The following is a 27,685-nucleotide window of genomic DNA, read 5'->3' on the forward strand; positions in this document are numbered from 1 at the left end:
CAAGGATTCCGGCATTGTAGAAAGTTATTTGACATTTAGAGGGGTCCCGGAGTTTTTTGACCCACCCCGCGCATACATAGTTATAGCCGCGTGCCAACAAGCACGAACTATTAAGGTGCAGCCACAATAGAAGGAATAAGGAATCTTAACCTATCAGAAATCAAATACATTGGTATACATAGGGTGCGATCCACTAGACGCTTCAAACGCTTCGAAGTGCTTCAGATGTGATCCACTAGACCCTTCGAAGCGTTTCTATAGCAGATACGACGTCATATATGACGTCATAGGTTTTCGCTTCCAGCGTGCTGCAAATGCTTCTGCCGAAGAGATAGTACGGCTGAAGCGATATTTTGAATGCACAAAAGCGCGGGAAATAATCAGAAATATCAATTAACTATAACCTGTGTTTCGTGATTTCGTTTGGTTTTAACGTTTTATATTGATCGAAACTAAAAGTAATGCCGATTATACAATTAATAAATGTTAATACCGGAGATACTCATACTTTAGAAGTTTCCGAAGAAGATGCAAGAAAGGTTAATGAAGGTATAAAGAATGTATAATAACCACGTAATGCCACGTTCGTCTCCATATTAACATGAATTATGTCTTCCGCAACCTAGGAATACGATGGTTACGAGATTTTTTAACAGGTTACGTTCAATAATAACGCTTCCAACACTTCACGATTGATCTACTTGTGTAATATTGGCAACGTTAGTAACGCTAACGGATCACTCTATCGGAAGTATTTGTAGCAATAGCGTCTGAAGCGTTTGAAGTGTCTAGTGGATCGCACCCATAGTTTCTGATAGGCTAACATTTCTTATTTCTAATTCCTTATTTCTTCTATTGTGGCTGCACCCTTACTTCGCGGGGATACGCATGTGCGCGGAAATGTGTGGCAGCGAGATGAGCGAGATGATTAAACGTACGATATGATGCTGCATATACTTTAGAACGGAAGGAGACAGAATATGTATTGTCTCGTAATTATTTGAATCAATGGCCAGTCACGTAACTCTTTGGATATCATGCATGTATTATTTAAGAACATAAATTGAATTATAAATATTTAATTTTCGTGCACCGCGAGAATAGAAAAGAAATAGCATTTTTCCTTTTTAGAAATTACTTTGATTTTTATGTTAGATTGTAAAGTTATTTGAATGACAGATATTTGTGGCAGAACACTTTTGTAAATTATAGTATATATTTTATTAACCTGAAAAACATTAATAAAATTTTATCGTTTATTTACTTCTTCGAGACTTGCACGCGTCAAATTTTTCGTGGGTTGACTTTATTATAAAATTACTTGATGCCTCGTTAAAAGCAAATTGTGATTGCTCTTAATTTCTAGTTTCATGTTTGCGAATGTCAGATATCCGGTAGTTTCTGATAAACTATATCTGAAAGCGTTGTCGTAAATTTTATGGTAAGATCAGAGTGAGCCAACTAACAATAAGTTATTGTACTAATATAAGCTGTTTTCCGCGAGAGACCATAGTCCAGAATTTCTGTACACTTCATTAAACGTTCAGAGCTTATGGAAGCGCGTTAATTATTATCACATGGTGGGCAGCGTGCCGTTAACGTAACGTGTAGAACGTCAAAGTAACGCGAAACTCGCCGTACGAAACGCACCGCGAGAAAGTCGCGTTTTTTCTTCTTGCTTTCTCTTTGCACGCCCATTATGTAACGAGGAGCGAGGTCGTTCCGCGTTGTCTGTGTACGTCGCTGTAATTCATCCGTTCTTATATCGCGCGCGCGCGCGCGCGTGTGTGTGTGTGTGTGTGTGTCATCGATCTTTATTAATCCTACATCGAAAGCTGCCCGTTGACCGAGCCGAGTTGGAAACAAGTGCACCATCGAGCACTTTACATTTCTGCATTACATAAGCGGTTACAAGCTGAACCGGCATTTGATGTACGCGTAACACCAATACAGGGATGGATATTTTATATGACTGACTTTAATTCACGCATATCTCACGGATCTGTGAATCCTGAATGAATCAAACTTTATATCGCTATTTCCAAGGATATGTGTATCAAAATAATCAATAATAATAAAAAGGGGTCGAATTAAAAATCAAATTCAAATTAATATATACTGTATACATACATAAACTTAAACGCGTATAATTAGTTAATCTATAATTATACATAGATACCAGTTATTTAATTCTACTGATAAAAAAAATTAATATGAGCGTGAATACATAAAAACTGATGTGACTAGTTTCGACTCCTAGATTGGAGTCCTCTTCAGACTTCGAATTATCTCACAATCGTAGATAACATAAATTATTGGAAAAACTATAAATTGGCGTTTTGATATTGACTTTGCGAGTCTTCATACAGAAACATGACATTGTTAGCGAACACGATTGAAATTTTATGTCACAATTCTAAAATAAAAACTCATCAATAAGGTTCCAATCAATTTAAAATTAATTTTTGAGTATTCGCACTCATATTAATTTTTAAGTAGTCTTTAAGTAGAATTAAGTAACTTTATGTATTTACTTTATGTATTTACAATTATAGATTTACTAATTATACATTTAAGCTTATGTAAGTATACATAAGTACATTCATTTGAATTTAACTCTTACTTCGCCCTTTTTATTATTGTTGATTATTTTTATATAATGAGTCCTTTATTTTTCAATTTATACGTGTATTTATAATTATATTAGGAATATAAATAAGTTTCCGCCGTTTGACAAAAAATGGTGCCAACAGTATGTTATGGTTAAAATTATCTGCTGTAAAACGTCATATCATAAGGTTGAACATCTGGCAACAACATAACCTTGAAATATTAGCGATTTTGTATCAGCACCATATATCTTTTTTTCGTGTGAAAATGTCGAGTTTTGAGCCGAATAAGCGTCATATTTGCGAGAGCTTTTGATTTACTTCTTTAATTTGAAGAAATCTGCAGCTAAGGCGCATCGATTGCTTGTAGAATTATTGACTTGCCTTCGTATTATACGTCTCCGGCGATGATGAATTATTAATGAGACGTTTTCTCATTATAGGAGGTGCGAGCGGTATCGCTGATTCTTTGCTTGGGAATTCTGTTCGCAACAATACAGAATGGTAAGCTTTTCTTCATAAGAGAAATTGTTAAAATTTAATTTGTGCAATTTTTATTATTTTATTTTTTAATTATTATATTTTTATTACGTACAGAAAATTCAATTATACGTATAACATATGAACCAACTAAAACAAAATCTTCTATTTTAAATTCAAATTGATTTTCTTTTAGCAAAAATTTAAATACGTATCAATTTGTTTAGTTTTTAAACTTTAATAATTGTTCCGCAGTCTGAAATTCTTTTAAAAGAGGATTTTTTATTTTATGTTATAGTGTTTATCAAAAAATTTTTAATTGTCTTTTTGGCAAAGTATATAGGAGGATAAAGATTTTTTAAAATTACTTTTTGTTCATTATTTTTATTATTGTTTTAAAAGATAGTTAATTTTTTTAAATAAAATATGCAAAAATTAATATATTTATATGATTCTATGCATTCGTGTACACTATGCATTTCAATTCCTAGAGAATTGAAATTTGAAAATGAGACGTCAGATCATAATTGGAATACTTGTGACAGAATACGAACTATTTATTTTGTCCAGTTAAATAAATAGCGTTTATAAAAACGGACTTTTATTCTTTTTTAAAAATATTTTTGAGCTTTGAAAAAGTATTTTAATTTTGGTTTCGATAATAGCTACAAGCGTTCTGATTAAAATAACTTATTTTTTAATTTTAATCCATTGAGAAAGATCTGGAACACGCATATGTATATAGTTACAGCTAAACCATGCATACAATGTATAGAAATCAAGAGATCAAGTTTTGTCAAATCAAGAGATTTGTTTTTGTCTTGTTTTGTTCATTGCCGGTAGATTAAAGTCTTTCAACTAAATGATATATTTATTTATCAACGCGTCTTCAATTATTTTATCTTAAAGAAATTATATCATAAAAATGAAAAGGTCAAGCCATGTTCAAAATAAGATCCTAAAAAATTTAAATCTTTAAAAATTAATGATTATCTATTGATATAATACATTACCATAAAAAGTAACTGATATATTATTAAAGGTGTCAGTTCAAAGTGAACATATATACAGTGTATAGGTATTATCTAAATTTAATAAATAAAATTGTAAGATAAAGGACTCTTTATATAATATTTTTATGTAAAAATAATTAAACAATGATAAAATGGGCAAAATAAGAGTCAAGTTCAAATAAATAATGAACTAGTTATATGACCATAAACATATAATTAATTAGGTTTCAACAAATACGTGAATATAAAATACTTAAAAACTACATTAAATCTACTTAAAAATTATTATGAGTGTATGTTATTAGTTTTGGCTCTTGGATTGAGCCCTCATCAGACATCGAAATATCAAATATCATAGACGTCGATATATATAAATTGTTAAGACGATGAAAATGAACATTTTGATATTGATCTCTCGATTCTCTATGTAGAAACATGACATTGTTGATATACGGTTGAAAAATCGTATGCAAATCAATATCTCTGTAAATCTGAAGTAAAAAATTGATCAAGAATCTATTAGTAAAAAAACCTTGTCAAATTTTTAAATGAAATACTCAACTCACCAACGAAGTGATGCACAAATTAAATATAGAAAATCGGTTTATCGGTTTAGGCACAGAAATTGCAGTTAAAGTGTTAAAATATGTCACAAAGAAGTTATAAATTAAAATAGAATACATGTTATACAGAAAACTCGATCGTTATAATGATAAACTTTGACAAAGAACATTGTGTGTTCATTGTACAAAAGAAAATATCTTAATACTGTGACAGATCACTACAGACTGAGCAAGATGATAAATTGTTGGTATTGAAAGATCAAACTTTATTTACAATAGGAATATAATGCAGACCTTTAGTGTCAATTTGTAAATTTCAACTATTGTATGTTTTTGCTTTTTAATATTTAACATCTCCAAAACTAAGCGCTTTCTGTAATTCGGTCTTTCGTCTAAAATTTTTATATTGTCCCATTGAAAATCGTGATCATTCTTTAATCTGTGCTCGGTTATAACTGATCGAGTAGACGTATTATGTCTACCATAATATGACTCGGACTAATTCTTTTTCAACTATCTTCTCGTCTTTCCAATATAAGAGGCATCACAATTATTCCACTGAATTTTATATACCACGTTATTTTTAGATGTATGGACACGAGCATCTTTTTGTACTTCCCCTAAAATAACTATATTGCCAAAATGATCTCAATATTAAGTGACGGTGACACGTATGTCATTATAAATAGAGATCCTACTAAAAAAAACTTACGTCAGCTTTAGACAGCTTTCAATTAATAGATAAATTAAAAAGAATAAAAGTCAAAGAAGACTATAAATTAATTTCCTCAGATGTAATATCACTGTTTACGAATGTTCCTACGACGTCTACGACGTCGTCGCACCGCAATAACGCGCGTCAGGACGAAAGAAGAGGTCGTTCAGATTCGTGAGATAAACAAAATTCACGATTCTCAACACCGGTCCGCGAAATTTCAATATTTATACTAGGTGTATAAATAAGTTTCCGCCGTTTTTTCATAAAAAAAAATTGGGCATTTACTGTGAAAGAACGGACCTAATGTTTTATTCGAAGTATTGTTCATCGCTAGCCACTACTTTTTCTCATCTTTCTAGTAATTGGTGGATTCTACGTTGAAAAAAACAAAAAACGTCGAAACTACGTTCTTTGTCCTCGACGTCAAATTCACCGTTCTTGAACTTTTGAAACCACTCACGGCAACTTCTCTCACTTAAGGCAGCCTCACCATATGCTTCTACAAGCAATCGATGCGCCTCAGCTGCATGATTTCTTCAAATTAAAGAAGCTCCCGCAAATGATCACAATATAGGTGTTTTAAACCTTAAGCCATAAGAAATTAACTAATTACAGTCGAATTCGAGGAGAATAATCGATTATGATTTGTTCATTTCTTATAGCTTCAGGCTTAAAATTCTATTGTAGATCCGGAGTTAAGGATCTGCTCAGAGCGTGGAGATCTGTTTATGTTCCAAGAACCTCAAGCGTACAAACAAAAGAAACAGGATCTCATACACATACAACAAACTTTATATGTGTGTATCTAACTTAACACAACACTTTCAAATTCAGTTCTTTCTTGAACTTTGGCTTGAACGGTACATGAACGTTATAATACATATGGAAAGGCACATAGAAGAGAAAGCCTCAACTGTCAAGACAGAAGTAAAAAAAGAAAATGTCAAGACAATCAATTTACATCCGAAGATGAAACCTCGTTTACGAGTATACCAGCTAAAAAATTGAATACGAGCAGAGACGAAGAAGTTCGTGTCATCGGATATCGATTATAGAATTTTTCTCAGTATTTTCCACACTTTCTCAGTTTGTGATTTGTAAGGAGTGTAAAGGTCAAATTTTGTGAATTCAATACGCGCGGCTTCGGATTTAAAATTAACATGAGCTGTTCATGTAAAACTATGCGGTATATGTCTAATATGCCTTCGTGTCGATTTGTCGAAAAAGCTTACGAAATTAACAGAAGAATAATTTTAATTGCAAGATTGCTAGGAATCGATAGAGAAGAACTAAATTTATTATGTGATCTTATGGATATATGTATATCGGCCAGGGACTAAATAAAGGAATATACGATGCGGCTGCAAAAAATATATATACTGCAGCGTCAACTGTGTTTAATATTTTCAGTAAAAAAAACTGTAAATGAAGAAAAAGGAAAAATTTAGAAAATGGAAAACCTGTGAATTGTTTCCGGAGATGGTTCTTGGAAGAAGCAAGGTTTTAGTTCTTTATTTGGTGTATCTATCATCATAGGAAAATATTCCGACAAAATAATAGACCTTGTAGTAAAATCAATTGTCAGCAGTGTTTGATCTTATAAAATTATCTAGATGATTATCTAGATGAAATTTTGATGCTATCTTATTTTTATCTAGATAATAAAAATATTAATTATCTTTATCTCTGCATTTTAGATCAAAAAAAGTATCATTTTTATCTAGAATGATGTTTAGATACTTTAGTTTATACATATTTTACGTTGCTAAAAATGTGAAAATATTAAAATTTTTTCTTCTATGCAGTTCATGTTTGCAGACAAATTTTCAGTCTCAGGAAGAGAGTGAGTGCGTCTAATAGCATATATAATATAATACATATATAATCATTCACATGCATTGCTCTCAAATGATCTTTTTATTCCTACACTAGAACGCTCGACTCTCTGATTGATTAACCCAGAGCTGCCAAAGATCGCTGTTTTTTTGCTTGAAATCGAAATGTGTCGTGTCGGGATTCACATTCTACTGTTCCTACTTCTCACTTAGTTGATGTTTTGTCGTAGCGCGCGATGGTCGATTCATAGACAACACTAATCCGAAATCGAAAAAAGTTTTTGACCTGTGTCTTTCATTATATTTAAAAAAGAATGTTGTTATTAATATTATAAGATACTATTATTCATAATACAACTTATTATTTATAACTGCCACGATTATGACATGCGTTTTCATGCTACTGATATAGAGGAAAAGAACTCTATAGAATTTTTATGTGATTCTTTAATATTTATTTATTTTTTTGAAAATTGTAAGAGACATTGTAAGAGATAAACGAGTTATTACATATTAAAATTGTTAAATTTATTACTTTTTAATTATTTTGAGAAAAAACTATATTCTTAATTTATAAACGAATAAATAGTCTTAAAAATAAAAAATTATCTAGAATTTTTCAGATGAATTGTCAGATAAATTTATCTATATTATCTAGATTAATTTAAATGTAATTATCTTTATCTTATCTAAGATAAATTTCCAAATTTTCATCTTATCTTTATCTAGCTAATTTTAAAATCATCTATGCACAACACTGATTGTCAGTCATGTACTTTTTGGAAAAATAAGAAAAGTACAATAAGGAAAAATAAGAACTGAAGATTACGAGAATTGAGCTGAAAATCATGAAAATGAATGCAAATGTTTATTTAAAATTAAAAATTAATAATAAAAATGCAAATGTTAATCATTCTGGATCTGCTGGTAAAATGGAGATAAACGCAATAAAAGAAATGTTTTCAAGATCAGAGAAGAAATTCGGAGTCAAATATATAACTTACATCGATGATGGTGATTTGTTTAGAACGGTGTTTAGGACGACATAATCAAAACAATAATAAATGAAATTAAATTCAATGATCTGGCGTCTTGCACTCAAACACCTTCATACTGACTCGAAAACTATCAAATCTTGTGCATATTTGGCTGCGAGAATCTTTAATGAGGGCTTCGTAACAATTTTGAAAGTTATGGCGACAATGGGCATAACTATTGGTCTACAATGCAAAATATTTGCGGATTGCACAGACGAATGGCGACTCGAGCAAAAATAAAAATCGCTTAAGCTACAAGAAAAGTCCTATTGCTGACCAAAGCAACATAAAGGAGGCAAACGAATTTTTGAAGAAGTAGAAGATATATTTTATGGACCAGGAATTTAGCAGATTAACCAGAAATTAATTGTAAGTATACAAAACTCTGTATAAATAGTATCTAAAACTTTAAATATGTTTTTCTCGAAATCGTATTTTCTAAGTTCGTTGACATTATAATATAAAAACTAATAATCGAATTGGCTTCATCTTTTGCATAATTCGAAATAACTGTTATATTTTTTGTGTAAATCTATAAAAAACTAATAAAATATTAATAATAAATTCTTTTTTTTTTTGTTAAAAATGTGTCGAAAAAATAATGAAAAGAATCAAATCTTTTTCAAACAAGTTTTACTTAAAAAAAAAAACTTTGTAATTTTTTACCCGGAGCGAGGTTTACATAGAAGAGGAATTAATAACATATGAAAATATACCTTACTTTTTTGTTTCAGATCGTTTGAATAAGTTCTACAATATCAACGGCAAATTATGATTACACGAAACATATAATATAGCATATATCTCAGACTTAATAAAATTATTTGAAAAAAATTTGTAATTAACTTATAAATATGTATAAAAATGCCCCTAAAATTTAAAGTTTTTAGGAATTTAGAAAGATTACATATATCAGTATATAAATTCACGCGAAATTATATGTATATAAGCAACTAACTGTAAGATCCAGCTAGACTATTAAAGGCTTCGATTCGTATTAATTATGTTTTTAGGAGTAGTTTAAAAAGAAATTCCTAAATTTGCTTTCTTAGCGCCCTAGACTAGAATCCTCCCTCAAAATATAAAGTCACGTCGTGATTTTCTCATATTCAACAGGTAAATCTGAAAAAACGCGCGAACACAAGCAAGAGAGATCGCGAATCTCTTGCTTGATATTATCTACACATATTGTTTATACAATGTTGATCTAAGTATGTATAGCGTGGGATTGTTGCGAGTACTCTCTTGATGGGCGTTGTGTGATGAAAGAGAATTTCAAATGTTTCAATAAATATTAGTAACTTTTGTGAGACGGTATAAAGGCAATAAAATTTACGGATTAAAAGTTTATTATAATATGACATCAGAGAGAGAGAGAGAGAGAGAGAGAGAGAGAGAGAGAGAGAGAGAGAGAAAATATATATATATATATACTGTATTTAGATCGATGTATTCTACAATCCTTAATTAACATATAGATAAATTTTTAATAAATTTTAAGCTTATTATAATTGCTTTCCATTTACTTCGATTCTCAGATAATTCTCACTTATGACGTCATTACTCAGTTGAATGTGTGTTCCTTTTGCATTTTGAGAAGTGAGATTTAACTGAGTTTTTAACCTATAATCTGCACAAGCTCGAGACCGTGTGCTTTATTGAGTCTCGTAGACTCACTTTAAAAGTGAGGTTATAAACCTGTGTTGTTATTTGTTAATTTTATCAAAATAAGCAAGTAGTGAGATCATTAATCTGAGTATTTCATACTCAGCTCATTTCAGGACTCAGTTTCATTTGTGTGTAAATGGAAAGCAACTTATATTATTATTTACGCGCTTCTGTTTGAAATACACACACACATATATTGAAATGATTATTTTTTAATTCAGCTGTTTTATTTGAGCATTATTTCGTTATTAAAATGTAATACGATTTATCGACATTGCTTTTAAAGCTTTTAAATTATTTTACAAACTCATATCTACTTTAACAACATACATTATTATATATTTAAATACCTATATAAAAAATTTATAAAAGTTTAGGACGTGATGTAAATATCTTTATGAATGTTTTGCATGTCTTTATGATGCCTTTCAAACGTTCATGTTGTTTGAATAACTGTAGAATTTCTCTAGAAGGAATTAAAACCGGTATAATTTAGGTCAAATTTTATTGCTCTGCGGACACATAAAAATATTCTAAATGACATGTTTGAAAGTAATCTAATTTGCTCGTTTTTTGCATTTCTAATAATTTATATACAATTACTGAAAATGGAAAGTATCTTGAAAAAATAATCCAAACAACTTAGTTGTTTCTCATGTACAAAATAATCATATGTTTTAAAGATAAGAAATGAATACCTGGGTATTTTATTTATATTAAAATTGTGTACAAATTTTTACCAAAATTTTTATTTTTTCTATTTTTCGAAAGTATTTTTAGTTTATGGTAGATCATTTTGACCAGTGCCGGCTTTAGGCCATGTGCGACGGTGCAGCGCACGCGGCTCTGCGTTTTGATCAGCCCCGCGTTTTACTTATTGTAACGACATAACGAGATAGAAAATAGTTGGACCTCTCACTTCCACATGTGCGGATAAAATTAAATCTGTTTTTTATTCTTGCACCGTGTGCACCAGTTTAGACAGTGCAGGAATAAAGAAAAGACCTATTCTTATATAGTAAAATTTGTAATAAAAGATTTTATTACAAATTTCATTATAAAACATTAAACTTTTAAGTTTATTTTATTTTATGTCATTTTATATTTATTTTACATATTTGAAATAAAATAATTATGATTTGAAATAAATTATTTCATTTTCGAGAATCAGTCCCGCATTTTTATGCACCCAGCCCCGCATTAATTAGAGCCGGCACTGACTTTGACAGACTACAATTAATCGTTTATTATATACATATCGCAGTTAATATTATACATAATAACAATTAATTTTCTTTTAATTTCGCGAATTACTATACATTGCTTTTCTTATATACAGATACCGCACAAGTCTTCGATAAACTCGTTGAAATCGTTCTGATTTCAATCGTTGTCCCGGAATATTTCGTTGAACCTTGCCGAAGTGTCACATGATTCCTGCGATCAGGATCAGTGGGAAGACTTTAATCTGTATTTCTGCAGATACACCACTCGTGTTCCTACACAATTGTTCCTACATGATGTTCGGCCTTATTTCACGCACGATCGGTGAAAGCAATAACGGATAATTCGCGAATGGCTCGAAAGTGCTCGTTGCGTGTAACTATACGAGACACAGAGACGGGCTTTCGGCGTGCCGTCAAAGTCAGCCTTCGTGGGCGATATGCGCGTGCGAAGCGGGCCAACGAGATGCATACTTATCCATGCATAGATATACACCATACGCATTCGATTAATTAATCGCTTGGACGGCTAGAGGGGAACAATATCCGTCTCATAATACTATCTCTCGCTTTCGCAATGCCATTTTTGATCGGATTACGTGGCTTGTTACGGATCTTCGTAATATCTTGCTGAAGTTAGATTAATTATAATGATATCCGCAATAATACAATCATAACTTTATAAGATCTTCTTATTTCATGAAATTATAAAAAATCGAACATTATCATCAGAAAGATTTTAATTCCGGAGAGGCTATAGCTTTTACAAAACGCAATCTAAAATAATACAACTTGATTTAATGAGATCTTTTATTTACTTTCTATGTAAAACGATATTGTGAGAGTTAAGTGATGTAAAAACATTGTCCGAAATGGCACAATTTTAAAACATTTCAATTTAATTTACAATACGTACATCTCAAAAACTTAAATTTATCTTTTGTATATTATTTTATTATGTTAGAATCAATCATATATTATTATTAGTTTTGTTCGTGTGTCAAAAAAATTACTGTTTTTACAATACAAGTGCATGCTCCTTTTGAAAAAAAGAAAAATCATAGAGAAATACTTTTAATTTTGAATTGTCTGAATTTCTATTGATGTCGGACCACAATGTCCATCGTAAATTATAAATATATATATATATATATATATTCGAAGATCGCTGTATCTTTTCTATGTAAGTCAGGAAAAGTCTGGCCGGGTGTCAGAAATGCATATTAAGAACTTTTCATCGGCTATGCGAGCCGAGCACTATTTCTTCGCATAAACGAAAGTCCCAATTGCGTGTCAATTTCTCCGTGTGGCAGCGTTTTCTCTTGCGGTGTTTACGCGTTCTCCCCACGTTCGCGAGTGTGTGCACGCATGCTTTAATGCGAAACGTAGAGAAGAACCAGACGTACGTGTTTGGGACGCGCTTGCATTTAATTCACCATCTCGTAGACGCATGTGCATTTAGCGATCGCGGTGAAAACGCGACAGCACGCGCGAATGCTAATTGAGAGGTGACATCCAAAGACGAAATCTTTTTGCGGCTTGCGGCGCAGACCTAAATGTGGCAGGACGCATCTACTAGAGCTGTCTCTTCATTCAATCGGATTCTATTGAAAGCAGAAAAAACAGTGGGACGAAGCGACCTCGTTTCTTTCTCTTTTAGTATTGAAAAACGCCAATATACTATATATAAGAGATTAAATATCTTTAACTAAAGAACGGTTTTAGATACCTATGCAATATACATATATATAGTATAAATATTATTTTTAAATATATTCTTTAATTTATACAGAATATATTAAAAGTCAATATTATATTTGTTAAATAAATCTACTAATATACTTAATTTTTAAGTTCAATTATTATTGACAGTTGATGTATTGTGGATTCAGCAGTCATCTGGTTTATTTGTATTTATTTCGTGTAAACGTTTTAAAAATAATAATAATAATTTATTGATATAAAAATCTAATTAGTCAACTTTCCCCATATTTTTTTTTTTTTTTTTAAAAAGAAAAATACATTAAAAAATTGTCTTATTGTTAAATGGAGTATATGTATATTTCCGAGCTTATTATTATGTTTTTATCTTTTAGGAATTGCCGAACACAGGATTGTCTGTTATTACACTAATTGGTCAGTATATCGACCTGGCACGGCGAAATTCTCTCCTCAAAACATAAATCCATATCTTTGCACTCACTTAATCTACGCATTTGGAGGTTTTACAAAGGAAAACACGCTGAAACCGTTCGACAAGTATCAAGATATCGAGAAAGGTATAAAAACATATAACATTTATCTCAAGATTTGTTGAATTTTATTAACAATTTATTGAAGAATACAGCAGTGGTTATAATTCAACGTTGCTATTTTTTAATGATTATACCTATATATATAATTACCTCTCTGGCGAAAAGTTTTAGTAAGACATTGTGTTTATATCTGTTTAGATAGCGTTTTATCGCTAGTTATATTGTTTATGAAGAGTTTTATTGATATTTTGAAGTACTGTTTTCAAAACGTAATTTTTCAAAACATAATCGTGAACATCTCTTAAACAATTACATGTTTAAATTTCCATTTCATAAACAACTCATAAATATTTTAAAACTCAACTCAACATTTAAGCAAGCTTTTTATAAACTTTTAATAAACATATTATTTTCGCCAGGGTTATTTATTTATCGAAGATATACTATCAATAGCGATTAAAATGATCGACTTTAACAAATTAACTGTTGATTACCATATATGGCTCCATCATAAATTTATTAATAATGTGATGATTTATGACTCAATTATATCAAGAAAAGAATAAACATTAAATGTCTCACAAGGGTTAAAAATGTTACTTTTGGTTAAAAAAAAACTACTTCTAATTTTACGTGTGTTATATCAAAATATAAGCAACATTGCTTATGTTTAGTTAGAATGCTCTGTTTACGAAGTTGTTTATTGCACTGCATTGACAAACTTTGAACGCATCATTTTTGATGACTTAGCCGATATTTAACTTTCACTCTTCAATGAACATGTTCACTTGACAGGCGGATATGCAAAATTTACGGGTTTGAAGACCTATAATAAGAACTTGAAGACGATGTTGGCGATTGGCGGTTGGAATGAGGGCTCTAGTAGATTTTCACCGATGGTAGCCGATCCTGCGAGACGGCGGGAATTCGTCAAGAACGCCGTTAAATTCCTTAGGCAGAATCATTTCGACGGCCTCGATCTCGACTGGGAATATCCAGCGTTTAGAGATGGCGGAAAACCGCGAGATAAGGACAATTACGCTGACTTGGTGCAGGTAGATATATTAATCGTTTTTTTATCGTCGTGAAAAAGGATATAAAATGTCTTACAGAAATCTCTCAGTGAATAAAGAAAGGAGTGTTAAAGGTTTACAGATAATGACGTGATAAATAAAAAGAAATGATAAAAAATCGATTGCAATCTTGGTTTAATTAAAGAAAGAGTGAATTGTGGAAAGTTAATTAAAATAATTAATTGCGAATTGTGTGTATGATAGGAACTTCGTAAGGAGTTTGAGAGAGAATCCTCGAAGACCGGAAGAACGAGATTGTTGCTGTCGATGGCGATGCCAGCCGGTGTCGAATATATTGACAAAGGTTACGATGTACCCAGACTAAACGAATACTTGGATTTCATTAATCTACTCTCTTACGATTATCACTCGGCGTATGAGCCCGCTGTCAATCATCATTCGCCATTGTATCCCCTAGAAGAGGACAACGAATACAATTACGACGCTGAATTGACTATTGTAAAAATTTGCTCATTAAGATCCTATAGCTACAATTTGAATCATAGATTAATTAGTAACGCACCTTCATTTATGTCTAACAGGATTACACGATAACTCATCTTCTGGAGAAAGGCGCGTCCGCAGATAAGGTCGTTCTTGGAATACCAACATACGGTCGGTCGTATACGTTGTTCAATCAAGATGCAACTGAACTCGGGTCGCCAGCGGATGGTCCTGGCACCGAAGGAGAGGCCACTCGAGAAAAAGGTTATCTTGCCTATTATGAGGTAAATTTTATTGTACATATATACATACATATTACATTCATACGTACATACATATATACATATTATATATACGTACGAAACTTTTTCTACATTGTACAATTATATAATACGATATTGACACAACCTAGGTAGCATAGAGAGTCTAAAAACAATTTTCTAATTCTCGGCTTACAAAATGAATTTTTATTTCGTTCCATTTCTATTTTTAAAGTATTCTTGAGTTTCAAAAAATTTTGTCTTTATGTGTGTTACCAATAATGATTTAATTAATTTTACACAGATTCAAAAGGTTTTTTTTCTAGTCTTTATTTCTTAATTCTGTTTAAGAAGTGCGATATGTATTTTGCGCGCGCGCGTCGCAGGATGAACGAAATAACAGGGGTTGCGGATAGTCCAGTCAAATTATGATTTTACCGGGAAAAAATTCCTATACGCAATTTTTTTTATCGTGTAGGGGGGGTATAGAAAAGCTTAACTGTAGGTTTTCGGGACAAAATAGCTGGTGCTTTTTGAAAAAAGTCAAAAAAACAAAAAAAAACGGTTTTTTTTAATAACTCGGCTTCTAGTGAAGTAAAATCAATGAATAATAGCTCATTTTGTAGGTTTTTTCATGCTCTACAAGTTACTTATATGTTCTTTATTGATTGATAATGTTACTATATAAAATTGACTTAAAGACCGAATTCCCGACCCGGGTCAGGTGCCTATTCGCGCTTTGTGACGGCGAAGGGTCGCTACAACGCCATAACGAAGCTGCAACGTCACAAAAAAAAAGTCATATTTTTTTATATACAAATTAAATATTATTTTTAAGCAATGACAAGAAAGAAGGAAGCACAAAGCAAAGCCTATCACGGTCAAAGCTAGATCAAGATGCTTATTATCATTATGTGTGAATTTATATGTCGCGTATGTAGTTCTCTCAATCGCGTGCCGAACATTTTTTTTCCAGACTTACAACGCAACTCTAAATAACTACCGCGGTAATATCACTTTTAGTTAGATTGACAATCAATCTAACAAATTTCAATGCTTATAGCATCTTATTAGATCTTAATAATATGTCTATTATTTTTAAGGTTAATTATTAGGTGCTTGAATTAATTTTCGCTGTTGACCGGGAGAGGTTAATATTTGTGCTGTTTCAACATGGTCGAAAGTGACTGCTTATATGTATACAAAAGTACTATCAGTAGGCTAAAATAATCAGTATATATTTAGAATTAAAAATTGAACATTTGATTTTTAAGATTTGCGAGAGTATAGCAGTTTCTGATGAGTGGGAAGTCGTTCAATCAAATCCAAAAGCCATGGGACCGTACGCCTTCAAAGGTAATCAGTGGGTAGGGTATGATGACGAAGACATAGTCAAACTGAAAGCTCGCTATGTGAATGAAAAAAAATTGGGAGGCATTATGTTCTGGTCGATAGACAATGACGATTTTCGTGGCAAATGCCACGGTCGACCTTATCCATTGATCGAAGCCGCCAAAGAAGTGCTGCTTATGGATAATAGGTAACCATATACATATACATATAACCACACGGAGAAAAATGTTCTGAGTAATTTTTACTTTAGAAGACTAGTAACAATATTCTGGCTATTTTTATCAAACTTATGACAAACTGTACTTGCCTAAAAGTAATAATACCGGAGATGTAAGGTAGAAAGTACATTATAATTTATAATATAAGTTCATTCGGCAATTTTTATATTAAGAAATAGTACAAATTGTCTTTCTACAGCGTCCCAATCATCATTCTCATTGTGTTGCGTGATTCGAGGCAGGGCACATATTTAGCTATTTCTAAAAGAGTTGTACATGTTATTTCTTTTTGCAGTTACACAATTAAAACCTTTATATAAACTATACAACTTTCTGTGTACGTGCGCGCGCGCGCGCACGTATATATGTATGTGTGTGTATGCAACGTATGCCAGACTTTACGTGACATCCGTTAATAGCAGATTCCTAAGGTCATTTCGAGATAACAATATCAAAATAATAATACCAAAATGTTGAGGTTACAGTATAGTTTTTAAATAAAAAGCGTTTAAAGTTACATAGTCGATTGAACTGTTTGAAATTCGCGCATTCTTAGACCTGGCACATCGTACAGTATAGTGAAGATGTTTAGAAGAATATAAGAAAATAAAATTGATACTTGAAAACATCTTTACTATTATTTAATGATCATATATCTGAGCGCGCGTGAATTTTAGACAGTTCAATTGATTAACTTTATACTCTTTATTATAACTCGACGTTTTGGTGTTAGGATTTTTGTCTACAAAATGATCACAGGAATCTGCTATTAATGAGTGTCACGCGAAGTCTGAAGCACTGTGTGTATGTGTGTGTGTGTGTGTGTGTGTGTGTGTGTGTGTGTGTGAACGTGCGCGCACGCGCGCGAATTTATTTTACAGGACGTAATTTTTTTTCAATATACGCTTAAAATTTACTTTACAGAACGTAAATTTCTTCGATACGGTAGCTTAAAATTTACTTTACAGAATGTAAATTTCTTCAATATAATAACTTAAAATTTACTTTACAAAATGTAAAAAATACCTTACAGTATGGTTATACGACGATCGCTCGTTTACCAGTAAAGAGCATTTTACATATAGTAAGTATGGGCGCCTGTCTCTATAAGGACCTGCCAATTCCATACAATTTACTAGAATTCTAGGATATATGATATATTACTTTATATTTTTCTCCGTTCTAATATATAACAAATATTAGCAACAAATGTCAAATTTTCAGAAATAGAACTCTATTTTATAATTTTATTATATTATGATACAATAATGTCAATAATGATAATATTAATAATTATCTGGAGATTCGGAAGTTTCTCGGATTATTATGCTCAATACTTTAACGCGTTATTGTAGTTTTTAATATCTAGACAAAACGTAAAAACTAAAATTAATAAATAATAATTGATAAAACATTAATATTTTTTTAATGCAATTTAAAATATTATTTCCGGTGTTTGATATTTTTTATTTCTATTTATAATTTAGTATAAATAAGTTGTTATTATAATATAGCAGAAATACAATTGACAAGACGAAGTCAGTAGACAGTCGGAAAAAGATCCGAACTCAAAATACGCAAAGCAGCAGTCGTAAATCAAGTACAAGCAACAGAAGAAGTAGCACTACATCTACTCCGATTGTCAGTAAACGTGTATCCTCTTCAAGACCAAAATACCGTACCATTTCGCAAGTGAGCAAGGAGGAACAGGAAGATCGAGAAGTATCGAGGAGATCATATGACCCATCATCAGACGAAGACACAGAGGGACACAGAAACACCGTAAGAGTCACAGAGAAAACCGAACGATCGAAAAGTCAAAACAGAAGTAAAACAACTGCTGCCAATCGTAGCAATCATAGAAAGCACTTCAGTCGTAAGGAGCAAAGCAAGACTGGCGAGAATGAAGAATCCTTAAGTAACAAACTAACCACTCCCGAACCACCAACTACACCCGATCCAGGAACCGGTAAGTTTTTCCGTGAAAATTATGGGATAAATATCTTTGAAGAGTTTTTAATCCTAATTGACGCTTCATCTTGACGTTTGGAAATATCTTAATTTAATATATAAAAATATTTAGGACAAAGTTATCTTTATTACGTAAAATTATTGTTTGTCTGCGTTTTGTAGATTTTAAATGCGAGGACGAAGGCTTCTTTCCGCATCCTCGAGATTGTAAGAAATATTTTTGGTGTCTTGATAGTGGTCCCAGTGGACTTGGTGTAGTTGCGCATCAATTCACTTGTCCTTCAGGTAATTTCATTTTACTGTAAATAATTTTTATTGTGCAACACTTAATGCTTAAATTTTTTTTATTTAACTTTGTGAGAGAAAAGGGAGATATAACATATATGAAATCGGTAAATACATATGCACATCAATTAGAAATTTAAATAACACGAATAAAGAATTAATTAAAAAATTTGAATTTTTTATTATTATCCAGTAAACATCAACTAATAGAGTGCATTCGGAGAGATGTAGTATTAGCGCTATTGGTGTCATTCTATCTTCGTCGTTCATTAGACGTAAAATAAGAATATAGAATGAATAATAATCAATAACATTTAACAGGACGCGAAGTAAGAGTTAAATTACAATTAAAAATATAAATTTCTCTGCAGAGCCGGTTTCAGCATCCTTGGCGCCCTACGCAAGATTTAAAAAAGCGCCCCTCCCTCTTATTTTCTCACATTCATATATAATAATACATAATAATAACAAAATTTCGAAATTATTCTGTATTTTTATTCAAACTAAGAAAATATGAGCTTTAAATGAAATTTAAAAAATTAACATATATTATATGATATATTTCACATACTTTATCATATGCGCAAATGTAAATTGAACAATATAATTTTTATATTAATAACTAAAATAACTTAAATACTAAAAAAGATACAAAAAAAAATTTTATCACGGATTGATATAATATTACGTGTAGGTATAGATTCAGGTTTGACTTGTTTGAACATATTTTTTAATCACCAAACAGGGACACGTCTTATTAAGGGCTTATGGCTCGCGTGGTTTGGCTCACCGGTCAGTTACTCATAGCCATGTAAACAAAGAAGCAGCGAAATCGCGATGGCGCGAAAGGTGAGCATTTGCGGCTAGTGAAAGGGGACGTCTCACCCGAAACAATTGAAAGATCACCAAATTACGAACAGCGAAAAGTCGCCCTCATGCCTCTCGCCGCTATGCTCGTCGTTCGCGACTTCAATGCTCTTTCTTTGTTTACTTTGCTATGTGTAACTGCCAGCGGTGCATCCTATAGATACATCTAGACTGCGTTTGATTTGGCGCTCACGACGCTTGTGAGCATCAATTGTTTAATATTTAATAAACAACAAAGATGAAACGACGCTTAAAGCATTGTGAGCGCCAAAGCAAATACAGCCATAGTCAGGGCGAAAAGAAGCGCGACAAAAAGGAAAAACACAAGAGTGAGTTCTTATTTTATATTGACTCAACGCTTGCAAAATTTATTTTTCTAAATATTTTTAAATAATTATTTTAAACATTCAAATATTTTGGCGCTGAAATTTAAGGCGCCCCCGTTTTATGACGCCCCGATGCGCCGCTTACCGTGCTTACTGTCTAAAACCGGCCTTGTTTCTCTGATAATTTATTCTAATACTATATATTGCGAAGAATATCACGTAATTTTTGGCGTTTCGTCCCGGCTTCCACTACCTGGACTCATCAGTAAGGCATTGTAGTGGAAGCCTATCTTATACGCCTGAGATAGTTGTTTGATCGAGATTCTATATAAAGAGATATACGCGTGTCTTAGCACTTACGAGAATTTGCGAATATCGATAGACCTCTGATGGCGAGTCGACGTAGTAATATTCTTCGCTATATTTATTCAAAATAAGAAATAACGTTCCATGAATAATGATAATAGCGTCTCCCTGAACGCATCCATAGTAACATAACATCGGTATTATAATATATAATTTTTCACTTTGAATAGTTAAATTATTTTCATTTGCTAGATCTGCGATTAGAACAAAAATCTTTGATTTGTTCGTTATGTAATAGTACCTTTTGGGTTTTTCACAGGATTGGTATTTAACAAAGGGGCGGATTCTTGTGATTATCCGCGTAACGTAATTTGTCCTAAGACGTCGAAAGCATCAATTGTTTCGACCACCAGATCGCCCATTACGGCCGCGACAAGTCGAACAACTTACTTGCACAGCACAACAATTGCAAAAGTGGAATCGGAAGAGTATGATTCGGAAGAGGATGACGATTCGAAAGAGTATGACGAGATCGAAGAAAACGAAGAAGTGAAAGAAGAAAAGGAGGAGGAGAAGGAAGAACTGATAACTACCACCACAACGAGATCACTCGTATACAAGACACTCACCAGGAATAGACCAAGTACGACCACCTCTACCACAACCACTTCGAAACCAAGTGAACCAGAGAGAGCTGACAGCGAAGACGAAGAAGATCCAAAAGTTATTAAAGAACTCATCGATCTTATCAAAAAAGCTGGCAAGTATAAGTTTGTTAAATATACGAGATATATAACTACAATATACTTTTTGATGATTTTTTAATATTAATACTCCCTTTGCAATTAAAGTAATAAAGCCAGCAGCACTCCAGTATAATTGTAGTATTTTTTTCTTTTATGTATTATCTTTTATGATATTTATTATAGTATAATATTTTTTATGACATCGATATGATACATTTTCTGCTAGAAAATTTTCTATACTATATAATATATAAAATAAATAATTAAAAAATTCTTTTATTTTAGGCGGAATAGAAGAGTTAGAAAAGCAATTGCTATTTCAAGAGAAAAATGTGGATACCAAATCAGGTAGTGAAAGTGTTACACCGGCTACGATTAGTCGTAGTTTATATGAGCGTGTATTGAATCGCCAAACTAATAGAATCAGTAATCATCGATCCGTATTATCGTCCTCGGAAATTAGTTACGTAAATGGGCCGGGAAGAGCACAGTTCGAAGGTTTGGATGATATCCCTGAAGTGAAGAATCTCAGACGATCACAGAAACCTCAATACGTCACCATCGAAAGATCCAAGTCAGTCACGTGTTTGATTATTATTATTATTAAACGTGTATAATATCACACTTTCTTTATCAGGAGACGCGGTAGTGTCTCCGGCAATATTCAAAAACTGAAAGACACTACAAGTCTCTTATATCCTGAGCCACCAAAGTCCATTTTTGGGGAGCGTATAACTACTAAAATAAAAAACTTTGAATCGACGTTATATGTCCTGAAAGGCGGCATTGCCACAAGTAATTTAAGCCAAAAAAATTAAAAATCAGTCAAGCCGTTCTGGAGATACAAGCGGTCGAAAAGTGGTGATTTTAATGAAAAATTAAGAAACGTCTCCTCCTCCTTCTTCTTCTTCTCTATCCGCATTCAAGGCCATTCAAACTTTCTAATATCCCTTTTCCTAATAGAACTTTTCATTTTTATGATATAATTTTCGGATATTGAATATATTTATTAAGTTCAATTATAATATAATTTCCATCGTGACTAATAAATTCTTTCTGTCTGTTAATCATAATTTTAAAGAGAAGCCAAAGATTAAACTGATCTGAGTCCAATGTTGATAGAACTAAATAAATAAAATAACAATGGGCATATAGAAGTCAATTGTTTTACGGAAATTATTGCGCAAAAAATTATTCGCTATAATTAGAGATTTTATTATCACTAGTAAATAAATCTTATTAATTTGTAATTATATACCAAATAATTTTCTGCGTAACATTTTCCGCAGTATTTGACTCGATCCTATATGTCCATTATTATTTTATTTATCTAGTTTTATCATGAATCTGTTTCTATTTTTAAATTTAGTTGTTGATGAAACAAATTTTATAAATTGTAAAGGTTTGTTCGTGTACCTTTTAGTTATGATTCTGATATTGATTAGATCAATCAAAAAAGAATCTTCCTCGGAGAACGAAGATATCAATGAGGACGAGGAAGACAACACTGATGTAGCTTCTTCTGAGGGGAAAAGCATCAGTAACCCGTTGGAAAATAGCTCATCCACGCAACGAGTGACGCCAAGTTACGTAAATATTCGACGAACGCGACCTTCCACCACGACGTTTAAGTAAGATAACAAAATAAACGATTTATCTTGTATATTGTAAAAATATGGTATAGTATCTTTCACAATATAAAATTTTCAGAATCGAAAATGACGTGGAAGGGAAGGAAATAGAAATCGAAGAGGAAAGACCGATTCGTAGACGACGACCGATCGTTTTTTCAAAGTAAATATATTTTCAATAATACAATTATTTGCGCTGTATTAGAAACTTATTAAAAATTATTAATATTATGTAATTATTATTTTTAGACAACAAGACAATGAAGCAAGCTCTGAAACATCTAAATCTTATCGAAATCGTGATTCAGGCTTCAGGTACAAGAGAAAAATATATGATATTAATATTATTATATAATATTTAAATATGTATTGTACTACTGTACATTCATAACTTTTATAAGATTCTTATTTTTTATAATAACTGCAGAAAATCAGAAAAAAAAGAAGATTCGAGAAGCACGAATCCATCAGCAGAGAAAGACAATGATTCATCAACAACAAAAACTAGGTTTTTATACATAATTATTTGCTATAATATTTTTATATCGCTAGGGACTTTACATTCTTATTTAATTTTTCAGATACTCCAATACACAAAGATTCAGAAGTACCACTTTGAAAACTTTGGAGGGTTTGTCTAGCATAGTACCTTTATCGGAGACTAACAAAATGACTTCACCGACGAAACTGGAAGAGTATCCAGAAGTATCCAGGACAACAGTCAGTACGACCGCTTCATTGTCTACGACGCCTGCAGCAACTACTTCGACCTCTACCGAGGTTATCACCATAATTAATGTCGAACCGACAGAAAATCCATCTAATGTTAGTTCTAGAGTAGATATTGACTCTATCACTGATTCAGTGAAACTAGTGGAAGATTCGGCGACGGAGATCTTATTTACAACATTGCCGGCAATTAGCAGTAGTTCAAGTCAGTCGATGACAACAACAGCGACGTTAGCAAGCAGATCAACTGTCGCCGCAGTGTCGCAACCGCGACCATTCAGTTTTACCAGACGAAGATCTGGTTCATTAGAAGCGACGACGACGGCTACGACCCCATTGAGCAGGTCCAAGGTGAGTATTACTCCGCGAAATCCTACGCGTCCGTCCAATCCGGTTCTGGGGCGAGTTCAATTAAGGACGAAATCGGCCAACGAAGTTACCGAGGAGGAGTTAGTGGATCAAGTGGACACTTCACGTGCGGAGACCTCCACATCCAGAAGCAAGGACCTTAACAGATCACGTGGCAGGGGATCTAGCAGATATATTCCACCAACGTCGAAATCAAAGACGCAAGATGTTTCCGCGAATTCCGTTTCAGGCCTGAAGTATAAAGAAAGAGGCAGAACAACAGCTTCAACTACTATTGGTACAATTATTATCGATGATGTTAAAAGAAGATACCGAAGACCTAGCAGAGTCAACAACCTAGAATCTATCAAAGCCAACGAATTGGATGATAGCCCGATAGTAAGAATAATACAAGGTAGTGCTAGAAAAAATTCCTTGTATCGATCGCGATCTGATGAAGAAAATAATAAAATCACGAACATCAGGGTCTTTAGAAAGCCAACTGTTAATCGTGAGCTGTACGACAGGACGAAGCACACGAGAAAGAGGAACAACGCGGAAAAGTCGTCGCAAAAAGTAAACAATGAGTCGAATCAAAAACACATCTCATCGATGATATTGAAAGCTCTCAAAACAGATACTTCTACAGAAATTGACAGGATTGAGGGAAATGATTTGTTGAACAGTATTGATCAATCAACTGCAAAAATTGATTCCGTAGTTGAGTCCAATACTATCCAGCCAATGTATGATTTGAAACCAATTGCGCTAATTGATATAACAACTATACCTAACAACAAAACAAATGCAAGCAACCAATCTGAAGATACTGTCGCCACAACGATCACTCACATCGAAGCTCATGAATTTAATCCCGACCTGGTGACGATCGTTTCTACCGAACGTGCCTTTGATGGTACAGAAAAGACATCAGAAACGCCAAAAAAACGAAAGATTTTCCTAAGAAAGAGACCGATATCATCGAGTACAGTCAATATCATTGAAACAGAAGAAGAGACAACATCTCAAGGGCCTCGCAGACGAAAAGTGATAAAACGTAAACGTCCGCTTCAAAATACTTCAACATCAGTTGAAATTTTCCAAGAAAAAGGAGAAGATTCGAGTCTTTTTTTTAAATCGACGATTCCGATGGAAAATGATAAAAATGTTGAAAAATCGACAGTTTCTATTAACCAGACAGAAGTTATTCGAATAAGCCAAAATACTGAGGAATCAACGATTGTTTCTGGTTTAACTGGAGTTATGAGAAAAATGGAAGATTCGACTCTAACTATCACAGAACCCACCTTGTCCGATTACAATACTGATGCTTTTATGAAGGTTACTTTGGAGACTCCTGCGATTGAAACCACGACGATATCAAGCGAAGATGTTACAGATATTTCCAGCACAGCTGATCACAGCACAGCTATATCAACGATGAACACAGATGCTGACAAGGTTCATCAGTCAATGATTGAAATGGATACTGAAGCTACTACAATTGAACCAACGTTGGCGACAGCCACTACTTATAACACTGAAAGTATGCTTTTAGAAGATATATCGATGCCATCTATTGAAGCTAAGAATTTATCCATTACTCGAGTGCAAATGACCCCGTTGTCCTCATTGGATTTAGATACAGCTACCACTCGTACACAAGCAACTACTACACCATTTACGACGGAATCAGATTCATTATCAGCTGCAAGATCGAGTTTCGATTCGAGATATGAGCGTAAGAAGTTCATTCGCAAGAATCCTGTATCATCTTCAGAGAACACGACCAACCAATATACTCCTATGCTCTCATCAACGGAAAACAGCAGCATTGATTTTCTCTCAAAACGCAAAAATGATTTATTTATTGGACGTTATCCAGTTTCTTCTAGTACTGTTAATATACTTTATGATAATCTTAAATATAAAGAGGAGAAAGAAGGAGAAGAAGAAGAGAACACAAGTCGATCTCGTGATTTGACTAGACAAGACACTGTAGAAGGTACGATCCTGCGAAACAAGTTGATTTCGACAAATGGTTTTTCAGATGATGCGGAATTCTGGAAACATTATACTACAACTTCGTTAAGAGGTCAATTAAACTATCCTTCAGTTTATATTGAGGATGTTGAAGACCATAAAATTGCGAAAACAGAGTTCACAGAAAATAATACATATCGATTAACACCGATTGTCACTCGCAGGCCTGAGATTCGGCCACGATACAAGATTCCAATAATTTTGAAGAGGCCTTTCGATCCCGAAGAAGCTTTATCGCCGAAGCGATATCCTCCATTAGATTCAGCGCCAGAAGAATCCGAGGAGACACCAGAAACGAGAGAAGCCAGGTTACGACAAATTGGCTTCCGGCAGCCACGAATGCGTTATAAGATTCTAAATCGAAACAACGTTGAAGAGAAAACTACGCAGCCAACTCCGGAATCTACGAGCACTTGGCAATATTTCAAAACACGTACGTATCCAAAACGTACGTCAATCAGTACGGAAGCGGCAGTCACGGAAACCCTGATACCAATGAAAAAATTTGATTACGTTGCGGACGCTTTCCATCGGAAACAGCAATCGCTGAGAACAACGACGTCAAGGAGTAATGACTTTTTTGACTCACAAAATTTAATTGATCCATATTATATGCGTACCACGACAGTAAAGCCATCTGTAACTAGATTGGTGACTTCGGTAACAGAATCCGGCACCACGGAGCGGCAGAAGATCCTTATCAAGACCAAGTATTCGTCACTGACATCGACCACGAGGATACCAGCGGATCAGTTCCCTCCAATGACTCCGTTGTCAATTTTGGTGACTGGAATCAACGATGACTCTGCCAACGAAGTTCGTCACGGTGTTGAACGGTCCACCTTGCCTATCGAGAGCGAGTTCAATTACCGTTACGATGATCGATTCACTACAGAGTCTTACGAGTCTTCGACTATTGAGATTGAGTCAGTATTCAGCAATCTGATTGCCAGTAAGGGCTCCGCGAAGTAATAGTATATGAATGTCATCACTAATCATCAATGTAGTCAACGATAATACATAGATTCACCATTAAGTAACTAAGAAACCAATTGCGATCGCCGAGTTATCCGAAGAAACGTTAAAGTGTTAATAGACATCTAAATGTCACTAATGTATAATATGTAACACTCTTAACAAGCTTAATTATATTATATTTAAGATTGTTCTATGAGATGGATGTTAAACAAATGCGACTATGTGAATCAAAAGGAATGACAAGGACTCGCTATAGCTCACGACGACCGACGACCAAATAATCGTTTTCACGCATCACTCTCACATCATCAATAATGACTGAATCATAACGAGTACCTTTTTTATCCACTTACTCAGAGGGGAACCTTGACTGAAACCTCTGATAACTTCCTTGATGATGTACTTCTACTTACTAAATACAGTTATTATTAAACACTATCGATGTCCTAGGATGATTCCTTAATAGATCCAAATTAACGTAGCAAGCAAGACACGTTCACGGCGCTTCAATATAATAATTAAAGAGTTCCTCTCTTCATGTTCCCTCATTTCTCCTCCAAGACTGGCGCAGCTCACGCACAGACAGAAAGACAGAAAGAAGAAGACTGCAAAGAAATAAACTGGAGAGAGAGGACAAGAAAAAACAGAGAGGTCTCTGCGAACCTCCGTATTAAAGCGCGCTGCATTATTCTGATTTTCAGGTCGC

The 27,685-nt window shown here is 33.2% G+C and overlaps 1 protein-coding gene across 1 annotated transcript; it reads left to right on the forward strand.

The window, feature by feature from the left end:
• The first annotated feature begins 14,234 nt into the window (after positions 1-14,234).
• On the forward strand, positions 14,235-26,973 carry LOC108781597 (mucin-17). Its single transcript, XM_018549609.1, is given in 16 exon segments — positions 14,235-14,456; positions 14,679-14,933; positions 15,017-15,202; positions 16,453-16,718; positions 18,267-18,718; positions 18,883-19,005; positions 20,824-21,274; positions 21,477-21,824; positions 22,696-22,881; positions 22,961-23,044; positions 23,131-23,196; positions 23,309-23,389; positions 23,463-25,852; positions 26,009-26,434; positions 26,515-26,569; positions 26,649-26,973. Coding segments are annotated over 16 exon segments (5,901 nt in total). The 5' UTR covers positions 14,235-14,249.
• Positions 26,974-27,685: the final 712 nt, after the last annotated feature.

Source organism: Cyphomyrmex costatus, unplaced genomic scaffold (genome assembly GCF_001594065.2).
Source record: "Cyphomyrmex costatus isolate MS0001 unplaced genomic scaffold, Ccosl1.0 scaffold843, whole genome shotgun sequence".
NCBI classification, from domain to species: Eukaryota; Metazoa; Arthropoda; class Insecta; order Hymenoptera; family Formicidae; genus Cyphomyrmex; species Cyphomyrmex costatus.